The sequence below is a fragment of the Aotus nancymaae genome, unplaced genomic scaffold, assembly GCF_030222135.1.
Source record: "Aotus nancymaae isolate 86718 unplaced genomic scaffold, 86718_ANA_hifiasm-v0.15.2.pri h1tg000010l, whole genome shotgun sequence".
Classification (NCBI taxonomy): Eukaryota; Metazoa; Chordata; class Mammalia; order Primates; family Aotidae; genus Aotus; species Aotus nancymaae.
The window spans coordinates 54,424,603-54,450,998 of NW_026988421.1; the positions used below are offsets into that span (position 1 = coordinate 54,424,603).

At 39.2% G+C, this 26,396-nt stretch overlaps 1 protein-coding gene across 1 annotated transcript in view; it reads left to right on the forward strand.

Moving 5' to 3' along the window:
- Positions 1 to 16,862, forward strand: part of ZNF365 (zinc finger protein 365) — a 28,122-nt gene extending 11,260 nt beyond the window's left edge. The window contains exons 3-5 of the mRNA XM_012445759.3: positions 3,231 to 3,411; positions 13,180 to 13,217; positions 13,966 to 16,862. Of these exons, the coding sequence (XP_012301182.2) occupies positions 3,231 to 3,411; positions 13,180 to 13,217; positions 13,966 to 14,227 (481 nt within the window). The 3' untranslated portion in view covers positions 14,228 to 16,862. The remainder of the gene's footprint in view (positions 1 to 3,230; positions 3,412 to 13,179; positions 13,218 to 13,965) is intronic.
- Positions 16,863 to 26,396: the final 9,534 nt, after the last annotated feature.

Below are 26,396 nucleotides of genomic sequence, written 5' to 3' on the forward strand. Positions count from 1 at the left end.
GGAAGGCTGAGGCAAGAGAATTGCTTGAACCAGGGAGTCGGAGGTTGCAGTGAGCCGAGTTCGCGCCATTGCACTCCAGCCTGTGCAGCAGAGTGGGACTCTGTCAAAAAAAAAAAAAAATGCGCATGGCGCAGAGATAAAAGACAGGAAAAAATATACTGGATGTTGACAGCAGTTACTTCTGAGTGGTGGGATTTTGGGTCATTTTTAGTTTCTTCCTTGTCCTTTATAAACATTAATTACAACAAATACTTATTCAATATTGTGTGTCAAACACAATTATATTGAGTGTTGGACTTAGAGAACAAAAGCTGATTCCATCCCTGCCCAGTTGAATCCTCCAATAGGTCAATTTTTATATTTTCCTTAATATATGTGAACCATTTCTATAATCAAATAAATATAGGAAATATCAACCAAAATGAATTTTTTAAAATGGTACCTTTTTTTTTTTTTTAACTTTTGGTTGTTTGTCCTATAAGTACAGTTTGGAGACAGTTTCATCATTCAGTTATCCTAAATATCACCCAGGAAATCTCTACAACAGGCTTGTAGAGATTTGGATTCTCAGACCCAAATGAATTGAAGCCTAAATGTTGGAAATAAGAAGTAGTAGCCATTTTCCTGTGGTGTGTTTCCAGAATACACCATCCCAAAGGACCTAAACTATAAGCAAGAACCATGAAAGGGCTGGGGGTACATTCATATGGAACCGCCCCTCCTTTGCTGCTAGTTAAGGTTCGTGGCTCATGTAGGAGGCAGATCAAAGTGAATGATGGTAGAGCTTAAGAATTGGCTTGTGTTCTTGGCCTGAATAATGAGGACCTTGAAAAGTACACACCTTCTATTGAGGGCTGAGATGGAAACATCTGTAAATAAACTTGAAACTTGATGATGAAAAAAATTCTTTTCCAAAAGAACTCATTTATTTTGTGTGGATATTTCTTAGCTACTGAAAGATGATAGAATTATTATGGAATTAGGGTTTATGTTCGATCCTGGATAGGAAATTAGAAAAAATGGGGGCTGATATCACTAGCATTTCTTTAACTGAATCATTATTAGAGCCAGCCTGTTACCTGTTTTTATAAATATGTAATTCCCAAAGTTTTGCAGGGATGTGTGATTCTATAGGAAGTGTCAGAAAAGTTTCAGTATGGCCAAGTGTGATATAATATGTGAGAGTAAAATCTTCACTAATTGTAAAAGTGGCACCTGACTATTAGCACAGAAGAAAAGAGCTGGAAGTTACGAGCTGTTTTGCAAAGATCTTATGTAAAATTCTGACTTTTTAGCCAGACTTCCCTAAAGTTCTACTCTCAAGAAATTATAAAGCTCAATGGAAAATAAAGATCAAGTGGAGGTTGAGAAGATGCAGAAAAGTCAATGAATTTAATTGACTGTCTAGAACAACTGAATCAAGTTAAACAAAAATTAGGGTTCACGAATCAAAATGGAGAGAGCCTGAAAGGACAGAGAGTAGAGTCTTTAGAATCTTGTGTAAGTTGAACATGGCAAAAACAATGAGAGGCCATTCCATGAAGATTGAAAGAGATTTTGGAGACACGTAAAGGAAATACTATCCAACAGATAGTAAAATTACGGAATTTGTTAGCTCCAGTGGGACTGGTAGAACATACAAGGATGATGACTGAAAGGATATTCTTGGCTTCTTAATGAGTAAAGACAATAGGGTAGAGAGAACAGTGGCAACATACACCTATTCATAGTGGTGATTACTGGGTCCTTGGCCTGGGAAAGAGGGTGCGGAGAGGGGAATTGAGAGGTGAGGGCAAGGTGGGAGAAGAAGGAAAACTGTGTGTGTGCGTGCTTGGGTGGGTGTGTTTGGAGATGAGTGTGATGCTCGTGAGGATGGCTACCAAGATAATGGTGGTGGTCTCAGGATAATGGAGTTTCAGGTGATCTTTCCTTTTTTATGTGTCTAATGTGCTATTTGAATTTTGTTTTGTTTTGTTTTGTGATGGAGTCTCGCTCTGTTGCCAGGCTGGAGTTCAGTGGCACATCTAGGCTCACTACAATCTCTGCCTCTCAGGTTCAAGTGATTCTCCTGCCTCAGCCTCCCGAGTAGCTGGGACTACAGGCGTGGGCTACCACACCCAGCTAATTTTTGTATTTTTAGTAGAGACAGGGTTTCACCATGTTGGCCAGGATGGTCTCAATCTCTTGACCTCATGATCTGCCTGCCTCTGCCTCCCAAAGTGCTGGGATTACAGGCATGAGCCACCGTGCCTGACCCTATTTGAATTTTTTAAATAAAGAGCTTATATTGTTTATAAATCAGAAAAAATACTGTTTTCATAAAAAATGAAAGGAAAATATAAGGTGGTAATGAAGTTATTAGAATTTTTCAGGATTTGTAATGTACTTGTGAATTATGTAGATAAAAGATTAGTTGAAGTATTTTGCTCAGTTTCTTAGGGAAGGATGACTCATGCATTACTTCTCTTATGTCCATACTAGAATAGTTTTCCCAGTGGTCTTTGGGTTGACCTCGAGGTAGCTGTATGGGTTGTTTAGTTCTTAGCTCAAAAATATACTATTGGGTAAGATGACATTGGATGTGCTGTTTTGGTGCTCAGCTTGGCCTCTTGCTCCTATACTTTCCCTCCCTGTAGAGTTTTCTCTCTTAATAGCCAGACTTTAAAAATCCAAGTCAGAGCTTGTCTTAAAAGCAATACATCCAATGGTTTCCCATCTCATTCGTAAAAACCTGAAGCCTCACAGTGACCTGTGAGGCCCTACCTGGCTCCCTCCTCCATGTAGAGCCCCTTGCTGTACCTCAGACCCACCTGCATGCCCCTGGTTTGCTCTTCCTAAACCCCTGCATGGCTTCTTCCTCCGGGCTTTCTCAGGTCTCTGTTCAAATGTTACCCTATTCAAAAGGTCGTTTCTAACTTTGCTTTTTAGAATATTCCTCACTCCTTTCCTTCCTCTGTCACTGTCCCCTTGCATCCAGTTGCAATTTTCTTAGCACCTATGACATATATCTGACATATATTTATTTGTATGTTTTATAGTGATTATCTTCCTCTACTAAAATGTGATGTCTAAATGTAATCACTAAGGGGTGATTATCTCTCTCATCATTGCCATGGAGTACTGCCTTGGGTAGTAACTGACACATAGTAGGCACTCAATAAATATGTGTTGAATGAGTGAATTCCTTGCCTCATATTTCCATTTTGTGTTCTGACATTTTTGCCTCGCAGAGAAGTTGTCACATTCAACCATTTCCTGGAAGCGGCAGCTGAGAAGGAGGTTCAAGGGAAAGCCCGGCTCCAGGACTTTATTGAGAATCTGTTACAGCGGGTAGAACTGGCAGAGAAGCAGCTGGAGTACTATCAGAGCCAGCAGGCCTCCGGCTTCCGCCGTGACCTCAGCGGGCACGTGGTGAGTCATCCCGGGCCTGCCACCAAGTGTGAGGTCCCTCTGGTTGGTGAGAATGGGCTGAGGACAGAGAAAAGGGAGCAGAGTGACTTGCAGGGACTCTCTAGACACCATTTGAGAGCACTGCCTGGGCCGTGCCTATCTTGTGGTAATGTCACCCAGGAGTCCAGGACACCTGGAAATAAAGTAAAGGCTGCATGTGCCATTTCCAGTCTGTCTTTGCCCTCCCACTCCACACCATGCTGAGTTGGTAAAAATCTATATATTTTTAAATTTGTAAAATAGCAGAGTTTGAAGTATCCAAAGAAATCGTTCATTTCAGTTTTGATGTTCAAGTAGCTCAGAAGTTACTATCATGTTTTAGAGCTCTTCAAGAGAATCTTAGGAAATTCAGTAAAATAAGATCAAACCACATTTACATTTTTTCCTTAATGAGGGACGCAAACACTGTTCAGCATTCTCTATAGGTTAAAATTCTTTACGTAGATTTTCAAAAAGACTGAAAGATTCACAGGTGATAGTTCTAGGGTTGATTCCTGCATACAGTTTTGCATATTGTTTCAGGATTTTAAGAAACACCTAGAGCCCAGATGAGATCCCCGGATGTGGATAAAGATTCAGGTTCTCATAAGTGGCTTGATCAGGATTCCCTTGGTCTCTTTGGAGGGCAGAGGGAGGCACAAATAACTGTACTCTAGGTGGGGAGGCAGGTCATCATATTTGCCTTCTCTACAGTTTCCTTGGTGGTATAAACAACAAAGCCAAAGAAAGATTTTGGATACCCCAAAGTGGTTTATTTATAACATTTTCATTACTTATTGAACTTTATTTATGCTTACTTCCATCCTAGAAGATTTTTAAATGATTTTTTTTTTTTTTTTTTTTTTTTTTTTTACTGCTTCCATCCCCACAGCAAATGGGCTGTAGTATAAGGAAAAGAAAAATAAGAAACATTTATGCTGATGAAAAGATTAGCAGGGTTGCTATTGGATGATTTAAAAGTTTACTTAGGGCTTTCTGGAAGCCAGTGTGAAAAGCCAACATGATTAAATAATAGAACTATTTGTCCAGAAGAAGGAATGAAATGAAAGGCAGGTGGATAAAAAGAAGGAAGACGGGAGAGGAAGGGAGGAAGGATGGAAAGAAATGAAGGAGGTCCTGCATGGTGCTTGCTGTAATCATGTACACTTGGCCCTAGCGCAGCTCAGTGATAGAAGCCCCAGAACTTTCAGAACAAAAAAAAGACTGGAAGGAAGTTTGCGACATCTGTGAGGTTTTAGGCACTATATGCAAAGCAGTCTCATCCATGTAACATATGTGTTATTTTCTGGGTGGGTGTCTGTGGTCTTCTACATGAGACACTTCTAAGGGAGAAATCCCACCCCCACTTGATCTCTCTCTGTCTCCTCCTTGGGAAACCATGAGAGTGTCTAGCCCTGACTAGCTGTGGCTGGAGGGACTATCTGAGCCTCTTTTTGCTGTCTTCTTTCATCCTGTGCTCTCAAGAGGATTGGGGTATGAGGTTATGGTACCAAGATGTGAGGTGAAAAAGACTGAAAATGCCTGGCTTCCAGTTTGTTCTTAAGCTGCTTCTTACTGGGCAAGATAGTTGGTCTTCCTGGGCCTATAATTCTTCTGTAAAATGGTGGGGTTGGATTCAGTGCTTTCTAAGTTGTTTTGGCCTCTTAACTTATCTGAGCATTACCTGACTTTGATGGCTAGGAATTCTAAAATTAAAATGTGGCATTGACATTTTCATATTTAGAATTATAAGTCATCCAGAGCTAACTCCTATGAAATCCTCCTATACTCAGCCAAAAGGAATCTCAGAGAAAACAATGGAAGGCAAGGAGGAAGAAAGGAAGCCCATTCATTCTCCTTTAACATTGTTTTTGCTCACCTCTTTTGCTTAGTTTATTTTTTTGGCATGAAAGTTGAACATTTTTAAAGAGACGTAGCCAGCCATTATTTCACATCATGCCAAATAATGTAATCAAAAGTTGGGTAGCATTTTGGATCTTCTAGTCAGATATGTACATGCAAGATTATATCCAGTCGTGTTGCTTTACAATGTGACACATTCTGAGAAATGTGTGGTTGGGCAATTTTGTCATTGTGTGAACATCATAGAGCTTATTTACACAAACCTACATGGTATAGCCTACTACATGCCTAGGCTATGTGGTATGGACTATTACTCCCAGGCAATAAACCTGTACAGCATGTTACTGTACTGAGCACTGTAGGTGATTGGAACACAATGGTAAGTATTTATGTATCTAAACATAGAGAAGGTGTAGTAAAAATACGACATAAAAGGTAAGAAATGGTATAGCTGTATAGGGCATTTACCATGAATGGAGCTTGCAGGATTGGAATTTGCTCTGGGTGAGTCAGTGAGTGTCTGGTACATGAATGTGAGGGCCTAGGACATTACTGTACACTACTGTAGACTTTATGAACACTGTACACTTAGACTACACTAAATTTGTGTAGAACTTTTCTTTCAACAATAAATTAACCTTAGCTTACTATAACTTTTTTCTTATAGACTTTTAAATTGTTTTCAACTTTTTGACTAGTAATAACAGCTTAAAACATAAGCCTTATGTAGAATTTTTTTTTAATTTTTAATTTTTGATTTCCATTGGTTTTGGGGGAACAGGTCGTGTTTGGTTATATGAATAAGTTCTTTAGTGATGATTTCTGAGATTTTGGTGCACCCATCACCCGAGCAGGGTACACTGTACCCAATTTGTAGTGTTTTATCCCTCACACTCCCCCCACCCTTTCCTCCTCCACTCCCTGAGACCCCAGAGTCCATTGTATCATTCTTATGCCTTTGCATTCTCATCGCTTAGCTCCCACTTACAAATGAGAACATACGATGTTTGGTTTTCCATTCCTGAGTTGCTTCACCTAGAATAATGGTCTCCAATTCCATTCAGGTTGCTGAGAATGCCATTATTTATTTCCTTTTTATAGCTGAGTGGTATTCCACGGTATATATAAATCACAATTTCTTTATCCACTCGTTGATTAACGGGCTTGGATATTTGGGCTGGTTCAATATTTTTGCAATTGCAAATTGTGCTGCTGTAAACATGTGTGAAATTATCTTTCTTGTATAATGACTTATTTTTCTCTGGGTAGATACCCAGTATTGGGATTGCTGGATCAAATGGTAGTTCTATTTTTAGTTATTTAAGAAATCTCCACACTGTTTTCCATAGTGCTTGTACTAGTTTACAATCCCACCAGCCATATGAAAGTGTTCTTTTTTTGCCACATCCCTGCCAACATATATTTAAAATTTTTTTTTAAATTATGGCCATTCTTGCAGGAGTAAGGTGGTATCACATTGTGGTTTTGATTTGCATTTCCCTGATCATTAGTGATGTTGAGCATTTTTTCGTATGTTTGTTGGCCATTTGTATATATTCTTTTGGGAATTGTTTATTCATGCCCTTAGTCTACTTCTGATGGGATTTTTTTTTCTTGCTAGTTTCTTTGAGTTCCTTGTAGATTCTGGATATTAGTCCTTTGTTGGATGTATAGATTGCAAAGGTTTTCTCCCACTCTGTGGGTTGTCTGCATACTCTGCTAATTGTTTCTTTTGCTGTGCAGAAGTTTTATTAGTTTAATTAAGTCCCATCTATTTCTCTTTATTTTTGTTGCATTTGCTCTGTGGTTCTTGGTCATGAAATCTTTGCCTAGGCCAGTGTCTACAAGGGTTTTTCCGATTTTATCTTCTAGAATTTTTATGGTTTCAGGTCTTATATTTAAGACCTTGATCCATCTTGAGTTAATTTTTGTATAAGGTGAGAGATGATTATCCAGTTTCATTCTTCTACATATGGTTTGCCAATTATGCCAGCACCATTTGTTTAAAAGGGTGGCCTTTCCCCACTTTATGTTTCCATTTGCCTTGTCAAAGATCAGTTAGCTGTAAGTATTTGGCTTTATTTCTGGGTTATCTATTCTGTTCCATTGGTCTATGTGCCTATTTTTATACCAGAGAAGTACAACAATATTTTTCTTATGTCCTTTATTCAATAAGCTTTTTTTTTCTGTTTTTATAATTTAAAAATTTTCCACTTTTAAGCTTTTTTTGTTAAAATCTAAGACACAAATACACACATAGCCAGGATTATCAATATCCCTGTTCACACCTTGTCCCACTGGAAGGTCCTCAGAGGCTATAACTTGTATTGAGCTGTCATCTCCTATGGTCACAATGCCTTCTTTTGGAATACTTCCTGAGGGACCTGCCTGAGGCTGTTTTCCAGATAACATTTTATTTTTATAGAACAGGTACACTCTAAAATAAAAAGATAAAAAGTATAGTGGAGTAAGTACACAAACCAGTAGCATAGTCATTTATTGTCATTATCAAGTATTATGCTCTGTACGTAATTGTATGTGCTATACTTCTATGTGACTGACAACACAGTAGTTTCATTTATACCAGCATTACCACAAATGTGTGATTCATTGTGCTACGACCTTATAACAGCTATGGTGTCACTCAGTGATAGGAATTTTTCAGCTTTATTATAATCTTATGGTACCACTCTCGTATTTGCAGTCTGTCATTGACCGAAACATTGTTTTATAGTACATGACTGTGCATATGTATGCACTACACACAAATGTACATGTATATGCATGCATATACACACATAAATACATGCACAAAAATGTATACATACATATATACATATACAAATGGTGGGAAATTAATAAATATTTATGTTTGTACCTTCTGTATTCCAAATACGTTATGATCTGCCTTCACAGACTTGCTCTACTGAAGGAAAAATTGACTAATTCAAATAAAATCAAGTGCAGTTAGAATATAGCAAGAAATTTAGAGACGAGAGCTCTAATTTAGAGATGTGTGAGTGGGGCATGATCAGGCTGTGGTGAGGGAACTGTCTGAGGGTTGAAGGGAGGATATGTTGCCCTAGGAAGACCAAGAATGAGGTATTTGATTTCTGAAAGGATTAGGCAGATGTAGCTTCCCCTTGTTTCCATGTTTAGTGCTCTTAACTCTTCTTTGGACAATAGCCACATTATGAGACAGTCTGTAGGCGCTGTAGGCCATTTTTTCTTATAACAGTCTATTTCATTGTCATACAGGTTGAGTATACCTTATCTGAAGTACTTGGGGCCAGAAATGTTTCAGATTTCACATTTTTTAAGATTTTGGAATACTTGCATTCGGCTTACTGGTTCAGCATTCCTAATCCAAAATCAGAAATCCAAAATGCTCCAACATGAGTATTTCCTTGGAGGGTCATGTTGGCCCTCAAAAAGTTTCAGATTTTGGAGCTTTTGGATTTTGGATATTTGGATTAGGGATATTCAACCTGCGGCAGTTAGCACTATGTGAAATTATATTCATTTGCTTATGCAGTAATTGTGTCTCCCTCCTCACTGGGAGCAGTTTCCTTAGTACCAATAAGTTCTGCACCACAAAAATATGTGTTAAATCAATTACTGCTATTCCTGATTTAGCAACTTATAGGACATAATGCAACACTTAAAATAAGATTAACCAAGCTGTTTTATGACCTTCCATTTGATCAGTTGTGTAAGTGATTTTGACAGATGGGATAGTAGGTCACTTTGTGTCTAATTCGACAGCATTTTTCAGAGCATAAAGATAAAATATCTGCATAAGCATATTATATTTTTAGAAATCAGCCAGGTGAACAAGAACATAAATGCTTAAGGGAATTGAGGGAAAAAGATACAGATGCCAAAACATTATTTCAGCAAAGGCACTAAGTGTGAGGGAAAGAAAATTTTTCCATAGCACAGAAGATTCTTAATGCTATAAGTCACCTTAGAAAGAAGCAACTTACATATCAATCTAGGAATTTCACTGCTCTCTAGAGGTGGTAATGAGAAAAAGAGGGAAGAGAAGACAGGGAGGGAATCGGCACTGTTTTTGCAGTGCAGCCTTAGTGGAGAGAGTGAGAGCCGGGCTGGGGATGGTATTCCTCATTGTTCTGAAGGAGGGAGCTCAGGTGTGCAAGCAAGAAGGGGAGAGTGGGGAGTAGAGTTAAAAGCTTCTGCCTATTCTGCAGTGCACTGGGATGAGAAGCTGTCCTTGTAGGGCTGAGGCTTCAGAAGCCTGGGTTTCTGGGCTGTCTATACCTTTACTAAGCTGGGCCAAAGATATTATTCAAAACTTTCTTTGTTAAAAGCATCTGACTTACTCTTTGTCTCTATAGCCACAGATATCCTAGGAGGCCAGATTTGGTACTGGAAGATATTAAAGACATGGCTTCTTATTTTATAGGTGAATGTATATTACAAGCTAAGCATCCCTAATCCAAAAATCTGACATTCCTTTTTTTTTTTTTTTTTTTGAGGTGGAGTTTTGCTCTTGTTGCCCAGGTTGGAGTGCAATGGCACGATCTTTGCTCACTGCAACCTCCGCCTCCCGGGTTCAAGTGATTCTCCTGCCTCAGCCTCCCAAGTAGCTGGGATTACAGGTACCCACCACCATACCTGGCTCATCTTTTTGTATTTTTAGTAGTGATGGGGTTTTGCCATATTGGCCAGGCTGATCTCAAACTCCTGACCTCAGGTGATCTGCCAACCTCAGCCTCCCTAAGTGCTGGGATTACAGGTGTGAGACACCACACCCGGCCAAATCTGACATTCTAAATGCTCCAAAGTCCAAAACTTTTTGAGTGTTCCAGGGTCATGCTCAAAGGAAATGCTTGGTTTTCATATATCTGGATTAGGGTTGTTGAACTGGCAAATATTCTGAAATTCTAAATCTGAAGCACTTCTGGTCCTAAGCATTTTGGATAAGAGTTAGAGAAACCTATAGTTAGGTTGGCTTTTGGTACAAAGCTATTTATATTTTTCCAACCTGGGAACGTGATCAAAGGCTCTCTTGATCCTCATCTTAATATCCTCCTCTCCCTAATTAAAAGGAAGACAGAAGCATTGGACTAGGAGAAAATGGAAGTAGATGAGCTAAGTGGGAAGGTTTCCTATCTGAGGCCAAAGGGGCCAGGAGGAACAGTGGCCTTTTGTGTTCACAGGGACAGCAGAGGAAACTCTGTGGTGGCTGTGATGATAAGCCCAGGCCTCCACCCTAAACCTCATCATTTACAGGATCTTTGGAGAAATTCCAGTCCAGCCATTGATTCCACTTAATTTATTGTGTACATACTTCTTTGCTCTTATATTTATATACACAAACACATCCTTTTTAAAGAAGACAGTACAGAGTGAAGGCTTGCTCAGGCTTGGAGTCTGCTAACTTGGATCTGAAAGCCTGCCCTATCACTGGTAAAGCACTGAGGTGTCAAATCAGTTACTTAACTCTGCTACCTTAGTTTCCATATCTGTAAAATTGGAATGATGATGCTTACCTCCTAGGGTGGCTGTGAGCATTAATCCTGCCTGTTATGTGGTCAGTATTTGACCTGGTATGTGACATCTAGACATGCACAATTTGTAGTACCCTTATGTGAGCTTCATGACTCATCTTTACTCATCTTTATCACGCATTTCCCTCTCATTAAGACACAGTAAAGTCCTTTCATTTCTTGAGGTCCCAGCAGGGTCCATTAGTGACATTCATTGTCACTAAGGTTGTAGTTCTAAAAACATTTTTGAAGTTGGAGATCACTTTGAACATATGATAACACTATTGGCCTTTTTCTTAGGGACAGAAGCATACATACACACGTATTCATTCTCTCTCTCTCTCTCTCTCTCTCTCTCTCAGTTGTGCATAAAATTCCAAAGGGTAGTATGTATACATATGTATGCAACAAATCATTAAACTGCCACTTACATATATACAAACAGTAAAGTGAACACATTTTGTTTTTCCCTAATAATGAAAAAAAAAAAGGAGGAAAGATTTAAAGGAAGAAAAACCCCATTTATTTTTACAGTTTAGACATTGACTAAAATTCACTGAAGGAGCCCAGCTGAGAAATACTTATTGGTGATGGTGGGGTAGAGAGCAAGAAAGTTGATGCCAGTGCCTTCAGGGTCCTCAGAAGCTGTCAGCCTGGCGTTTGCCGGAGCCATCTGTCCCACCTTCTTTGTATGTTGCATAATCTTTGGGACATCATGTGAGGATGGTGCCTTTTTCTGTTACAATTTACTAATCTCAAGCCAAACACAGCCTACATGAGCAGGGTCAAAATATTGCCGAGTTCTGATTGTGTCAAATTACAGAACACAAGAATCCCATCTTGCCTCCTCATGACATGAGCCTCGTTTTGTTTCTTTTTTTTTTTTTCTTAAGGAACCTCTTTTGTAACTTGCTCCAGACAGAAGAATATGGGCAGTGATCCTGTTAGCCTGAGCTTGGGTTTTCAGATTATTTTAGTAAAGCAGGGACACGTGTCTTGGCCACACTGGCCCAAATACCAAGGTGGGCTTTTCTCCACATTTTAGTTGTTGTTTCTCTTCTGTCGGTCTGCCTGCTAATGTGATAACACTTATTCTAGTGAAAGCTACATGAGGAAGATCAGGATCAGGAGGATGAAAATATACTGCATCTGCCTATAAACTGGATGGTGACATCTCTATCACAAAATGATAATTATCAATTTATTCTGCAGATGAGAATATTTCAAGCCCAGCCACAAAAGTGCATGCAGATGTTTTATTGCATGAATTATTAGGAGTGGGAAGTTATCTGGATGATAGACGGACTCAGGGAGAGTTGTGGGGTTGTTCTCCATGTTCTTTCGATTTAGAAATGATGTATTATAGGCAAGAAGCCTTTTATGTCAGTGTTCCCCTTAGTTGATACATTGTGATAATCTGGCCATAGCTATAGATTAGCTGCAAATACAGCTTGATTCAGTCAAGAAATCATGGCAGATCATTCCAGGTTTTTGAATTTTATATATTTATTTTATTTTTATGTATGTATGTATGTTTGTATTTTATTTCAGTAGTTTTTGGGGAACAGGTGGTGTTTGGTTATATGAATAAATTCTGTGGTGGTGATTTCTGAGATTTTGGTTCATCCATCATGCGAGCAGTGTACACTATACCAATATGTGGTCTTTTATCCCTTACCCCACTCCTTGAAGAACTAAAAATAGAACTACTGTTTGATCCAGCAGTCCCACTACTGGGTATCTACCCAAAGGAAAAGAAGTAAATTATATGAGAAAGACACATGCACACACATGTTTATAGCAGCACAATTTTCAACTGCAAAAATATAGAAGCAGCCTAAATGCCCATCAACCAATGAGTGGATAAAGAAAATGTGGTATACATACACCATGGAATACTACTCAGCCATAACATGGAATGAAATAATGGTCTTCATGGCAACTTGGATGGAGCTGGAGGACATTCTTCTAAGTGAAGTAACTCAGGAATGGAAAACCAAGTTCTCACTTGTAAGTGGGAGCTAAACTATGAGGATGCAAAGGCATTCCAGTATTTGAAAACCTATTTCTTCTAATGTTGCTCTATTGGGAGGCTCTTTTGAGTGTTTGAGATTTTTGAGATCTGCTGACATAGACTTCTTGGCAATCTCAGAACAAATGCCCACAGAGGCTCCTGGAGTAAGCAAGCAGAGGCTGAGCATGAGACATTCTTGTTCACCGATGCGATGGATGGTGCTGCGGGTCACGCTATCAGTAACAGTCACTGACTCCCTGAATGGGAATGCAGTTTTTTTTAGAAAATACAAGAAATCTTTTAAAAACCAAATCCGGCCTTCAAATGCAGTAACATTTTTTCTTATTTGTTTTCCTTTAGCTTACAGACATCTCCTCAAATAGGAAACCCAAATGCCTGTATGTATGTCTTTTTATATTTGGACCATTTGGTAATGTTTGTATTGTATGTTTTCCTATTGCATTTTATGTGGGATCGTGTCTAATTTATATGATATCTATACTACGAATGGATTTGAAAGGCTTAAGTGAAAACTGACCTGCCTGTATACCTAACTTTGTGAAAAGTTGATGTGACTTTTCAGTATGCTACTAGTCTATTAGTATATGCCAGTATGATGGTACTGGAGGAGTATTTTTAGACTATTATATAGTGTAACTTTTTCTTATTGAGGTATAGTGTGGTCCTAACAACTCTATAGTACTATTAATGTAGTTCATGTATTACATTGTTTATGTAAATTCATACTGGGAGTCATATGCTTTACAACGTCTATGCAGTGAATTTGTCTGAGTCCTCTAGTCATCACTTAAAGAGTCAAGAGACATGGGTTTTGGTCCCGTCTTCTCCATAGACCAACTATATGTATTATTCTGAGTAGTCATTGACATTTCCTGGGCCTCAGTCTTATCACTGTAAATAGGACTAGTAATATCTCCCTGGGAATGTAGTACCATGTGATCATTTCATGGGGGCCACAGGAATTTTTGGAAGAAAAATACCCATATATATGATTTGTCTTTGGGGTAGCATTGTCACCACTGTAGCATATAGGAGAGATTGTGCCATGAGTAGTTATTCTTTTAAGATTTTAAAGAGATGTTTCTTTCTGCTCACTTCTTCTCCATTCCCCCCAACCATCTGTAGAAGCCGAGGGCACCCGCATTCGGTGTGTAACCACCCTGATCTCAAGGCCCATTTCCATCCAAAGGGAAGGAACTACCTGAAAAAGGCCAAGGATGACAGAGCCAGCATGCAGCCTGGCAAGGCCATTCACGAACAGGCTGAGTCCTCAAGAGACCTCTGCAGACCTCCAAAGAAAGGGGAGCTCCTGGGGTTTGGCCGCAAAGGCAACATCAGGCCCAAAATGGCTAAAAAAAAGCCAACAGCCATTGTGAACATCATCTAAAAGGGTGGGTGTTGCTGGACCAGTTATCGCCGGGCTTTGGGAAACATTCTTCCAGGGGCCAGCAGTAATGTCTTTCTGGAAACATTCCATAGTAAGACACATTGGAAGAGCCAAGGGCATAACACAGGCAAGCACCTTGATTAACCAGAGCTTAGCAAATGGGAATCTTAGTGAACCAGAATTGTATGATGACCCCCTTTTAGAAGCTTGCAAATTACAGAAAAAATAAAAACGTTAAATCGATCTTGAAGCCCTAACCTCTAAAGTAACTGATCCAGTCTCCGGCAGTCTTGGCCTCTGGGCTTCTATGCAGTGGTCATTAATTTTCAGGCCCAAGGCCATACGATATGTCAGGCCTAGGGAGAAAAGTCATCTGTGCCCACTGCTCTCCAAAGTGTGAGGCAAGGAATGGGAGGGTAAAGTTCTGTTCATAGCAGTAAAATGAAGATAGTTGTGTTTGAGTATAACCTTCCCCTCAGTTCATTTGAAAGCCTCCAAAATAAGGATTCCCATTCCCTGAGTATTCTGGTTAGTCAAGATTTCAATTTCTGGGTTGCCCCAGGGACTCATTCAGTCAGACTTCAGTTCTCATTTCGACAGAGTGTCTTTCAGCTTGTTTGTTTGATTGAGGTTTTTTGGTGGCCTACATGCATGTTTATTCAGATTTTGGTACACCTCTGCCGTCTTCTTTGGCTGAGTATTCCACACCTGCAGACCACACTGCCAGCCTCTATCTTAATAGCTGCTTCTGTGGATATGGCTGGGGAGCCCAGTAAAACCCTCTTTTGATCTGCACCCAGTGTGGGCTCGGTGTCTAGGTGGTTGGAATGACAGTGGACTGCATGCCTGGTGCATCATGACCATCCTGGAAGCACTGCAAGTGTCGCCAAGCCTTTTCCTAAGATCTGCTTCCCAGACAGTGTCAGTGGCCCTCTCTCTGTCTATTGTGGGCATGACTTTCTCTTCGCTGGCTTAACTTTTCCACTGAGTGATTCACTTGGCCTCCTGCTGCTTCTGTGCCCTGTTAAGGCTTCAGGTATCTTTCAACCAAGTATCTAAAGTGTTCACTGTATGTTGCATTCTAAAGTAATTTCTGAAATAAACAATGCATGTAGGAGCCAGATTCTGACACTGTCTTCCCCTCCTTCCCTCCCTAAAATGGCTTTTTTTCCACAAAGAGCTATCTGTTAAAAATTTCCTGCTGTATGATTTTCTTCAAGAATGAATTTCCATGTTATTTTTTCCTTAAATTTAGCAATATCATCAGGTTTCATGCAGAGTTTACAAGTGCTGACAGTCTTCTGAAAACAGGAATAATTTTGTCCACAAATATATACATATATACATATATATAAAACACATACAAAATATGTATGTTAAGTATATTAATAATTTATTTTTAAATATCCATGGAGAAAGCGTGTGTTTGTGGTGGGTGGTTTTTAAACTAGATATGTTTGTTCATGTAAACTGAATTCTCTTATTTTAAAAAAACTGTAACCTAATTAACATTGGCAGAATTATGATTGTTATTGCAATAAGCATCAAATTAGCAGTGCATTAAAAATAGGTAATAAAGCAGTTACTTAAAATGCCAGTAACTTATCATTGTACAAACATTTTGAACCTACTATAGTGAAAATGTTCATTTTTGAATCTTCACTTTGACTTTTGGCTTATGGGGGTGGATCATTCATGTGATATATCGGCAGCTATCAAGTGGGGAAAAACATTGCTGTGAATATCACTGTTTAGGCTAATATTGTAAAAATGTAATGTTATAATTATTATTAATTTGGAGAATTAACTTCCTCTTCTAAAGTTATTTATTATTGATGCTTATACCATGATTGCACTTTAGCCTTTTACATACTGAAAACATGACTCGTTAGTTCTATTGCATGATCTTTGTCCCGTAACGTGTGTACAATGACAACTTGTTTCTGTTTTATTTAAAGTAACTGACATTTTGGATTTTCATCTAACATACCTGGAGGGCATGGCAACTCTCTTTGACAGTGGTACCCTGTGATCTTCAGAAAGTACCATAATGTCATCCTACTCTGTATTTCACAAGACAAATTATTTTGAGATTTGTTTATTAAAATTTTTTTTAAGTTCCCACTAAATTTTGACCGCCATATAAAAAAATGTGTTATGTGTGTTGTGCTTCCTTAGAGACATAAATTTAGTGTCAAAACATGGGAGATGGCTTACTCTAAAGCATATTCCACTTAACACACCATGGCCTGAGCTATGTGCCATGTACCGTTTGTGTCTTATTTTTAAATATTTTCTTTGTCCACATGGGCGGTTGACCTTAGAGGTAAGGCAGTTGCTTTTTTGAAGAAATCACCAAAGTTTCTGGGAAACTATGTTCAAGGTTAAACTGGAGAATAGATTTAATTTTATTTGTTTTGTAGGGAAGAAATCTTCCTTTGAACTGTTTTTCTTGTTTTTCCCTTTTTCTCAAACTAGGTTACAGATTGTTACCTGCAAGGTTCAAGTTGCTTAGACACTGTTTTCCAGTATTCTGCAGGGCCAGTCAGTTGTACAGAAGTTGGAATATTCTGTTCCCAGAATTAAAGAAGTTTTTAGATTATGAAATATTATGATAATAAAGCTATATTTCTGACTAATGTGTTGATATGTTTTGTCTAGTTCGAGTGATTTTGGGGAGCCAAGTATGTTGGTCCACTAACAGGAAACAAAATGGTCCTTCATGAATAAGCTGTTCATCCTACATATAAATCACCAGGATCTTGTGTACCTATAGGTTTTCTTGAAAACTTAGCTAGATCCTTTTTGTTCATCATAATGTCTATATCTAAGTTATTTTTACATATGTTCACACTGAGACAGCTTCATTAAAAGCCCATTTGGCACTTTTCCCCATCCTCCTCCACAACCATGAGTAATTTTCCTACACTGTATTTTTAAACTTGTCAGCTCTTAGCAATTCACAAACAGATTTCACAGTATATATCCCAGCCTATATATTCTATACATCCAAGACATGCAAAGCCCAGAGAGTGATCAGGATAGATAACAGAGAGAAGTATATGACTGGTGGAATTACTCAGCCATTGTTCTTTTAAGAACCATGCAATCAGGAAAATTTAGGAGACTCCTTTTGTTTAGGAGCTGTGAGAATTATTCGGGAGATGACTTTAGTCTGCCCTTTTAGTTGACCTTTGAACAATGCAAGGGTTAGGGACACCAACTCCTGCATAATTCACAATCCACGAGTAACTTTTAACTGCTCAAAAACTTAACTGCTGATAGCCTACTGTTGACCAGAAGCCATACTGATAACATAGATAACACATATTTTGTATGTGAAATGTATTATCTACCATATCCTTACAATCAAATGAGAAAAGAAAATGTTAGAAAGTCATAAGAAAGGGAAGATACAGTTGTATTTATTAAGTGGAAGTGGATCATCATCAAGGTCTTCATCCTCATTGTCTTCACATTGGATGGGCTGAAGAGGAAGAGGAGGAGGGGTTTGTCTTGCTGCCTTTGGTGGCAGAAGAAGAAATCGGGATAGAAGTGGACCCACACACCCACACAGTTCAAACCTGTATCATTCAAGAGTCAACTGTAATTATGTCAAGGTTAATGGGTTCACCAGGTTATAGTGTTTTTGAGAAATAGCTGTGACATTCCTCATTATCTCAGTTTATTAGAAATCATAAATCCCAGTATCTTGATTCTGCTCAATCTGGATCCTTCAGAAGTGAATTCCAGGGGCGGCATGACTGCACAATCCCAAACACAAGCCCTGGAGCAATTTCAAATGTTTAAATGATGGAGAGCTTTAGAAATTGAATTCCTTTTTGTAGAATTAAGTAAATGCTTTTGTTCCTTTTTTTCGTTCATATTCTGGGTCAGAACACATCTGAAATTTTCACTTAGGACTATTCAATTGGTAGCCCTATGTTAAATTTACTCTGGATTTTCAGCTAGTATTCCAGGATGGAAAAGAGTTTTTGCAGTAGAGGAACCTCACATATAGGCAGGCTACACTCTCCTTCCCACCTGGTAATGGGGACACTGATACATTTTGCATATGTGGAGGTAGATGCCTTGGATGGTAAATGAGAACTTCTTTGGTATCAGTGTCCAGTGAGAAGAGGAGACATGAGTGCTGCCCTTAAGCATCTGAGGTGTTATCACATGGAAAAATACATATTTTGTGTGGCTGCAAAAGATATTACCAAAGTCAGTGAGAGAAAGTTCTGCAGAAGCAGATGTCAAATCACTCAATGAAAAATGTTTAAGTGCAACAGAATAGGTCACCTAGTTAAAAAGCGAGCTTCCTGTCTCTGAGCTACTCTTCCCTTTATGTTAGATTGGGATTCTACATTGGGTTGGGAATTGAGCTGGGTTCTCCCAAAAATACTCGTAGCCTTGTGATTCTACTGTTTTATATATATATACTGATGCTACATTAATGTAAATGTTGGCCACATAAAACTTAGTGTTGACATGGTAACTTGATTTTGGAGATTTTATTTCACTGACTTGGGCTTTGCAAAGTTTGTAAACTTTGTAAAGTTACAAAGATAACATGCACCCATATTTATTCTTACAGAATCCTTTTGAAGCAAGTAGGGCTGAGGAGGTACAATTTTCTACTCTTAGCAGGTGGAAAAACAGCAGTTGGGGAAATGGGAGATGTACATCTGGTACTATTATCTCAGCACGATGTGCTGCTTAGAACAGAAGCATCTCACCTCCCTGAATGTGATTTCAGTGTTTAAAGAGAAGGTACATTTTTTGTTACAACATGGCTTCTGAATGCAAGCCAGGAACCTCATCTGGTGTTCAGTTAACTCAACAGCAGTTCTTTCCAGCACTGGGAGAGAAACTGGCAGCACTGGACTTAGTGAGAGATGGTGTGTGTCACGTCAGGCTCCAGCATCGTGCCTTCTTCAGGCATTTTCCAGGTAGTTATTTCACTTAGGAGTATTCAATCGGTAGCCGTATTTATATTTTAAATATAAAAATAATTTTTGATTATCCTTCGACTTCTGCCTTTCTTATGAATACACTTAAGGTGATATCATCACATTTTGCAATGAAGGTGGGGCTTATGATGGCTTGAAAGGGTTTCCAGGGCCCAGGAGTGCCTTTGTGACAGAGCTAGAGTGAGAAGAAATTACCCTTCTACATCTCAGCCAATGCTTCTTCACCATGTTCTGCCTCCTCACTGACAAAAGTCCAGAAAAGGGTCCTACATGCATTTGTTGATTACATAAAGGTTCTCAATATCCTAGAATTCTGTTTAACATTTATGATCAGTTATTGCACCTATGCAAGCCACTGTGGGGGATATAGACATTGCCACTCTGTAAGCTCTAGACCTCTGCCACCCCTTACAGCTGAGCCACTCCAACTTGCCAAGGAATCTCAAAGTCCCAGATTGAAGTCTGTTAGACTTAGTGCATGTGTTTGTGGACATTTCACATTGGTCGTTTGCTGACTGACAAGTGGCATTGTTCACTTTGGTTGAGTATATATATTAAAGAGAAACAAAAAGATGGTTTTATATCTCAACCTCTCCTCTTTCCAAGCCCTAATTCTTTGTTCAAGGAGGGGATTCCACATCCCCATTATCGGGAATGTACTTTATTTTTATCCTTAAGTGTGTCTGTAGCTCAACATTATAGCTAACACTTCTCATGTAGTCCTAAATGCAGAGGTCTGGTAGAGGGAACCAAGATTCTTAAAGGGTGAGGGATCCCCGAGGAACTTAGAGTCACTAAGTTATTCAGGGATAAGGGCAAGTGGAGTGGACACACAGTTAGCTATTGGGATGAAGGTCGGGGCTTTGAATTTGCCCTGCATTCCCTGGCTCTGGCCCACCTCTCCACTCTGGCCAGCCCCAGACCTCGTGCTCCTTTCCAGCCACTGCTTTCCTTTCAGAGTCTTGCAGATACCCTACTCTCTCCAGGCACTGCTTCCCTGATGTGTTGTGTCTTCTGCCTGGAATGGCCTTCTCTTTCTTCTTCATGTAGTTAATTTCTGTTCAGCCTTCAGATTTCAGATCAATTGTCACTTCCCCAAGGCAGCTTCATAACTCTCAGAATACCACATACCTGTTCCTTGTAGGACTGATTCCAGGTGCCCCTTTATAATGTTTAATGGTGTGATGACTTGACTCATATCTGCCTTCTCACTGTTCTGTCATTTCCATAATAAGGGGCTAAGTCTGTACCTTTCATCCCTAGTGTGTCCCCAGTGCCAGATGCAGTACTCAGCATAGAGTGGATCCTCAATTAGGTATTTGTGGAGTGAGGGAGCATCACTGGTCTCAGATATGCTAAAAAACAAAAGTACAGTGAGAAAATGGACTTTCTTCCAGCTGAGGAAGATCAAAGAGGAAATAGTGTTTGCAGAATGAACAGGTTTGGAGTTAGCAAAACAGAGCAGAGCATTTTAGGCAGTCTGAGCGTGGTCATGGAGGTAGAAAGCATAGGACAAGTAAGCCCTGGGAAGTAACATAATTTTTCCTTGTGTATTCATTTCTTAGCCAGTCTGTCTCCCTGTTTTGAGGATAAGCCCGTTGCCCCTCAGGTCTGCATCTGTCCTGTAGTGTTGTATCCCACTGTGAGAGAGCTGTACCTGTCCTCGCGCTCCAGCAGCTAAGGGCTGCCACTGTGTAGGGATTCAGGAGACCCAGTGAAACAGCATCATTCCTGGAACTTGGGCAGAGGCTCAGCTTACCAGAAGGACAAGTAGCTCCAGCTCTAGGAAGAGAAAAACTACAAAGGTAAGGAATCAGGCAGGGCATTGGAGCAGTCTGCTTCTAAGGGTCCTTCCAGCAAGGAGTTCTCTATTCTGTCCCATTGGTCTATGTGTCTGTTTTTGTACCAGTACCATGCTGTTTTCTTTACTGTAACCTTGTAGTACAGTTTGAAGTTGGGTAGCATGTTGACTCCAACTTTGTTCTTTTTGCTTAGGATTGTCTTGGCTATTTGGGCTCTTTTTTTGGTTTCACATGAATTTTAAAACTAATGAGAACAAAAAGATAATGAATCATATGAATTTTAAAACTAATGAGAACAAAAAGATAATGAATCATATGAATTTTAAAACTAATGAGAACAAAAGGACAATGTACCAGAATCTCTGGGACACAGCTAAAGTAGTGTTAAGGAGGAAATTTATAGCACTAAATACCCACATCAAAAAGCTAGAAAGATCTCAAATTAACAACCTAATGCCACAACTAAAAGAACTTAAGAACCAATACCAAACAAACCACAAAGCTAGCAGAAGACAAGAAAAAAAGAAAACTTCAGGCCAGTATCCCTGATGAACATTAACACAGAAATCCTCAATAAAATCCAGCAGCACATCAAAAAGCTTATCCACCACAATCAGGTTGGCTTCTTCCCTGGGATACAAGGTTCGTTCAATATATGCAAATCAGTGAATGTAGTTCATTACATAAGCAGAACTAAAGACAAACACCACATGATTATATCAACAGATGCAGAAAAGGCCTTCCATAAAATTCAACATTCCTTCATGTTAAAAACTCTCAATAACCTATGTATTGAAGGAATACACCTCAAAACAACAAGAGCCATTTGTGCAAACCCACAGCCAACATCATACTGAATGGGCAAAAGCTGGTAGCATTCCCCTTGAAAACCAGCACAAGACAAGGATGTCCTTTCTCACCACTCCTGTTCAACAACTTAATGAAAGTTCTGGTCAGGGCAATCAAACGAGAGAAAGAAGTAAAGCATATTCAAATAGGGAGAGAGAAAGTCAAATTATCTATGTTTGCAGATGACATGATCTAGAAAATCCCATAATCTCAGCCAAAAGCTTCTTAAGCTGATAAGCAACTTCAGCAAAGTCTCAGGATACAAAATCAATGTGCAAAAATTATTAACATTCCAATACAACAACAACAGGCAAGCAGAGATTCAAATCATGAATGAACTCCCATTCGCAATTACTACAAAAAGAACAAAATACCTAGGAATACAGCTAACAGGGTTGTGAAGGACCTCTTCAAGGAGAACTACAAACCAGTGCTCAAGGAAATAAGAGAGGACACAAAGATGTGGAAAAACATTCCATGCTCATGGATAGGAAGAATCAATATCATGAAAATGGTCATACTACCCAAAGTAATCTATAGATTCGGTGCTATTCCCATTAAACTACCATTAACCCCCATCTGATCTGAATGCTTTTCCTTAAACGAAGGCAGTTCATAGCTGATGCTGGTCCTCTCAGGCATAGCATCGGCTTCGGCAGAGCAAGCTGGAAAGAGAGAAGCTTGGCTAACAGACAACTCTCCCTCCTCAATTGGTAACAAAAACTCCTCTGAGATTACTGTATAGCAATGGTTGTCAGACCCTGGTGGGTATCACAGTTATCTCTGGAATTTGGTAAAAATACAAAGACATCTGATGTTTTCTATTAGCTCTACACCTAATTCTGATATACACCAAAGATGTAAACTACTACTCTATATAAGGCGGTATTTCCCAAAGTGCGTTCCGTGGATCGCTAGTTCCTCCGACTCATACTAGTTAAATAAATGAATTGTCAGGCTAAAGATATTTCCCTACTACTGCAGACGGTTCAGCATTATGACAATGCAAATGTACATTGTGAGTCTTTTAGAGCAGAAGAAAAAGTATACAAATGCTTCCTAAACTTATTTGATCATTGAACTGTTTCTTCTCCTCAGGAAACATGCAACATCTGCAAACACAGTAGTTACTGTTCGGAATATATCATAGAAACACTTCAAAAGTACAATCACTGAGTACCCCTCTGTCTTCTTAGGAAAACTTTTAACCCTCTGTCTTTAGGCAATTCTCAATTGTCAACCAGAGTGGTCAAATTTTAGGTGATTTGGGTGTACCTAACAGTTCACTTTTAAAAGTGGTCTGTAGACCAGCAGTATTCAGCATCACTTGGAAGTTTGTTGAAATGAGGAATCCCAGGTCTCACCCTAGATCTATTGAATTGGAATCTGTATCTTAATAGGATTTTTGGATAATTCATTTGCATTCACCAAGAGAAGCAGAGGTTTTTAACCAGAAATATGAGGAGGAGCCATCCAATATGCAAATATTGGCCCTCTCCTCATCATCGTCTGTCAAAACATCTGAATCGTTCCTGTAAACAACGTGAAACAGAAACATGCCTGTAGATAATACTGATAAACTCACTAGATCTTCCTTTCTTTGGTTCAATTTTTCAAAGGCTGGGCTCCTGACTGAGAGAGCCACACATAGCAGTCCTCCTAGAATCAGGATTACTAGCAAGAAGCAAACTTTTCCTAAAACTTACAGCATTTCTCAGCCAATAAATTATATATATTAGTGTACTGGATATGATAGAGAAAAAATGTGAGTCAAATTAATTAGTGCAAAAATTGCTTAGGATTTTAATCATTGTTTTTAGGCTTTTTAGCACAAATGAACTATAAATGAAGCTCGGAATTATCCTATCTAGATCTTTTTTTTTTTTTCTGAGACAGGATCTCTCTCTGTCACCCAGGCTGGAATGCAGTGGGACAATCAGAGCTCACTGCAGCCTCAACCTCCTGGGCTCATGGGATCCTCCCACCCCAGCCTCACAAGTAGCTAGGACCACAGGCATCCCACCACATCTGACTAATTTGTTGTGTGTGTGTGTTTTAATTTGTTTTAATTTTTATAGAGACATGGTCTCACTATGTTGCCCAGACTGATCTAAAACTCTTAGGCTCTGGAAATCTTCTCACTTTGGCCTCTCAAAGTGCTGGCAAGTGTGAGCCACTGTGCCTGGACGTCAATCTAGAGCTTTATTCTTACAAGTTTTCAGTCCCATTTCTTTTTTTTTTTTGGGAAAAAAGAAAGAAAGAAAGAAAAAGAAAGAAAGAGAGAAAGAAAGAAAAAAAAGAATGAGACAGAGAAAGAAAGAGGAAGAGAAAGAGGGAGAGAGAACAGAAATCTTGCTCTATTGCCCAGGCTAGAATGCAGTCTAAAAATGGGTATTAAAAACCTCTTTTATGTCAATAATTGTGCTTAACAATGGAGACAGGAAGGAATAAGGGAGGAAAATAACAAACAAACAGCCAACCACTATTTCATTTAAACCTGTGAAATGCTATGCAATTACTGAGGAGTGATTTACTTCCAATTATGTAGTCACTTTTAGAATAGGTGTGATGTGATACTGAGAAGAATGTATGTTTTGTGGATTTGGGGTGGAGAGTTCTGTAAGTGTTTATTAAGTTTACTTGTTCCAGGTCTGAGTTCAAGTCCTGGATATCCTTGTTAATTTTCTGTCTCGTTGATCTGTCTAATATTGACAATGTGATGTTAACGTCTCCCATTATTATTGTGTGGGAGTCTTAAGTCTCTTTGTAAGTCATTAAGAACTTGCCTTATGTATCTGGGTGCTCCTGTATTGGGTGCATATATATTTAGGATCGTTAGCTCTTCTTGTTGCATTGATCCTTTTACCATTATGTAATGTCCTTCTTTGCCTCTTTTGATCTTTGTTGCTTTAAAGTCTATTTTATCAGAGGTGAGACTTGCAACTCCTGCTTTTTTTTTTTTTTTCTCTCCATTTGGTTGGTAAATCTTCCTCCATCCCTTCGTCTTGAGTCTCTGTGTATCCTTGCATGTAAGATGGGTCTGGATGCAGCATACCGATGGGTTTTGGCTTTTCATGCTATTTGCCTGTCCGTGTTTTTTGATTGGGGCATTTAGTCGAATTAAATTTAGGATTAACATTAATATATGTGAGTTTAATACTGCCATTTAATGCTAGCTGGCTGTTTTGCCAATTAGTTGATGTAGATTCTTCATTATGTTGATGCTCTTTACCTTTTGGTATATTTTTGGAATGGCTGATACTGGTTATTCCTTTCTGTGTGTAGTGCTTCTTTCAGAAGCTCTTGTAAAGCAGGCCTGGTGGTGATGAAATCTCTGAGTGCTTGCTTGTTCACAAAAGATTTTATTTTTCCTTCACTTAAGGAGCTGAGTTTGGCTGGATGTGAAATTCTGGGTTGAAAGTTCTTTTCTGTAAGGATGTTGAATATTTGCCCCCACTCTCTTCTGGCCTGTAGGGTTTCTGCTGAGAGATCTGCTGTGAGTCTGATAGGCTTCCCTTTGTGGGTAACCTGACCTTTCTCTCTGGCTGCCCTTAGCATTTTCTCCTTCATTTCAACCCCGCTGAATCTGACGATTATATGCCTTGGGGTTGCTCTTCTTGAGGAATATCTTTGTGGTGTTCTCTGTATTACCTGGAGTTGAATATTTTCCTGCCTTGCTAGGTTGGGAAAGTTTTCCTGGATAATATCCTGAAGAATATTTTCCAGCTTGAATTCATTCTCTTTGTCACATTCAGGTACACCTATCAAATGTAAATTAGGTCTTTTCACATAGTCCCATATTTCTTGGAGAGTTTGCTCATTCCTTTTTACCCTTTTTTCTCTAATCTTGTCTTCTCGTTTCATTTCATTGAGTTGGTCTTTGACCTCTGATATCCTTTCTTCTGCTTGGTCAATTCGACTGTTAAAACTTGTGCATACTTCATGAAGTTCTCGTATTGTGTTTTTCAGCTCCATCAATTCACTTATATTCCTCTCTAAATTGTCTATTCTCCTTAGCATTTCGTCAAACCTTTTTTCAAGGTTCTTAGTTTCTTTACATTGGGTTAGAACATGTTCCTTTAGCTCACAGAAGTTTCTTATTATCCACTCTCTGAATCCTGATTCCGTCAATTCATCACACTCATTCTCCATCAGGCCTTGTTCCCTTGCTGATGAGGAGCTGTGATCCCCTGAAGGAGGAGAGGCATTCTGATTTCGGGTGTTTTCAGCCTTTTTGCGCTGGCTTCTTCCCATCTTAGTGGATTTATCCACCTGTCATCTTTGTAATTGCTGACTTTCAGATTGGGTCTCTGAGTGGACGTCCAGTTTATTGGTGATGATGTTATTTCTGTTTCTTTGTTTTCCTTCGGTGGACGCCCCTCCCCCAGAGAGCTGGACCTTCCCGGGTTCAGCTGTGCTTGCTGCGAAACTCAACAGTCAGCGTTTCCAATTGCTGTTTTTTTGTAGGGGTGGGACCAGCTGAGACCGATCATCTGGCTCCCCGCCTCAGAGCCCCCTTTTTTTTCTTTTCCTAATTGAACA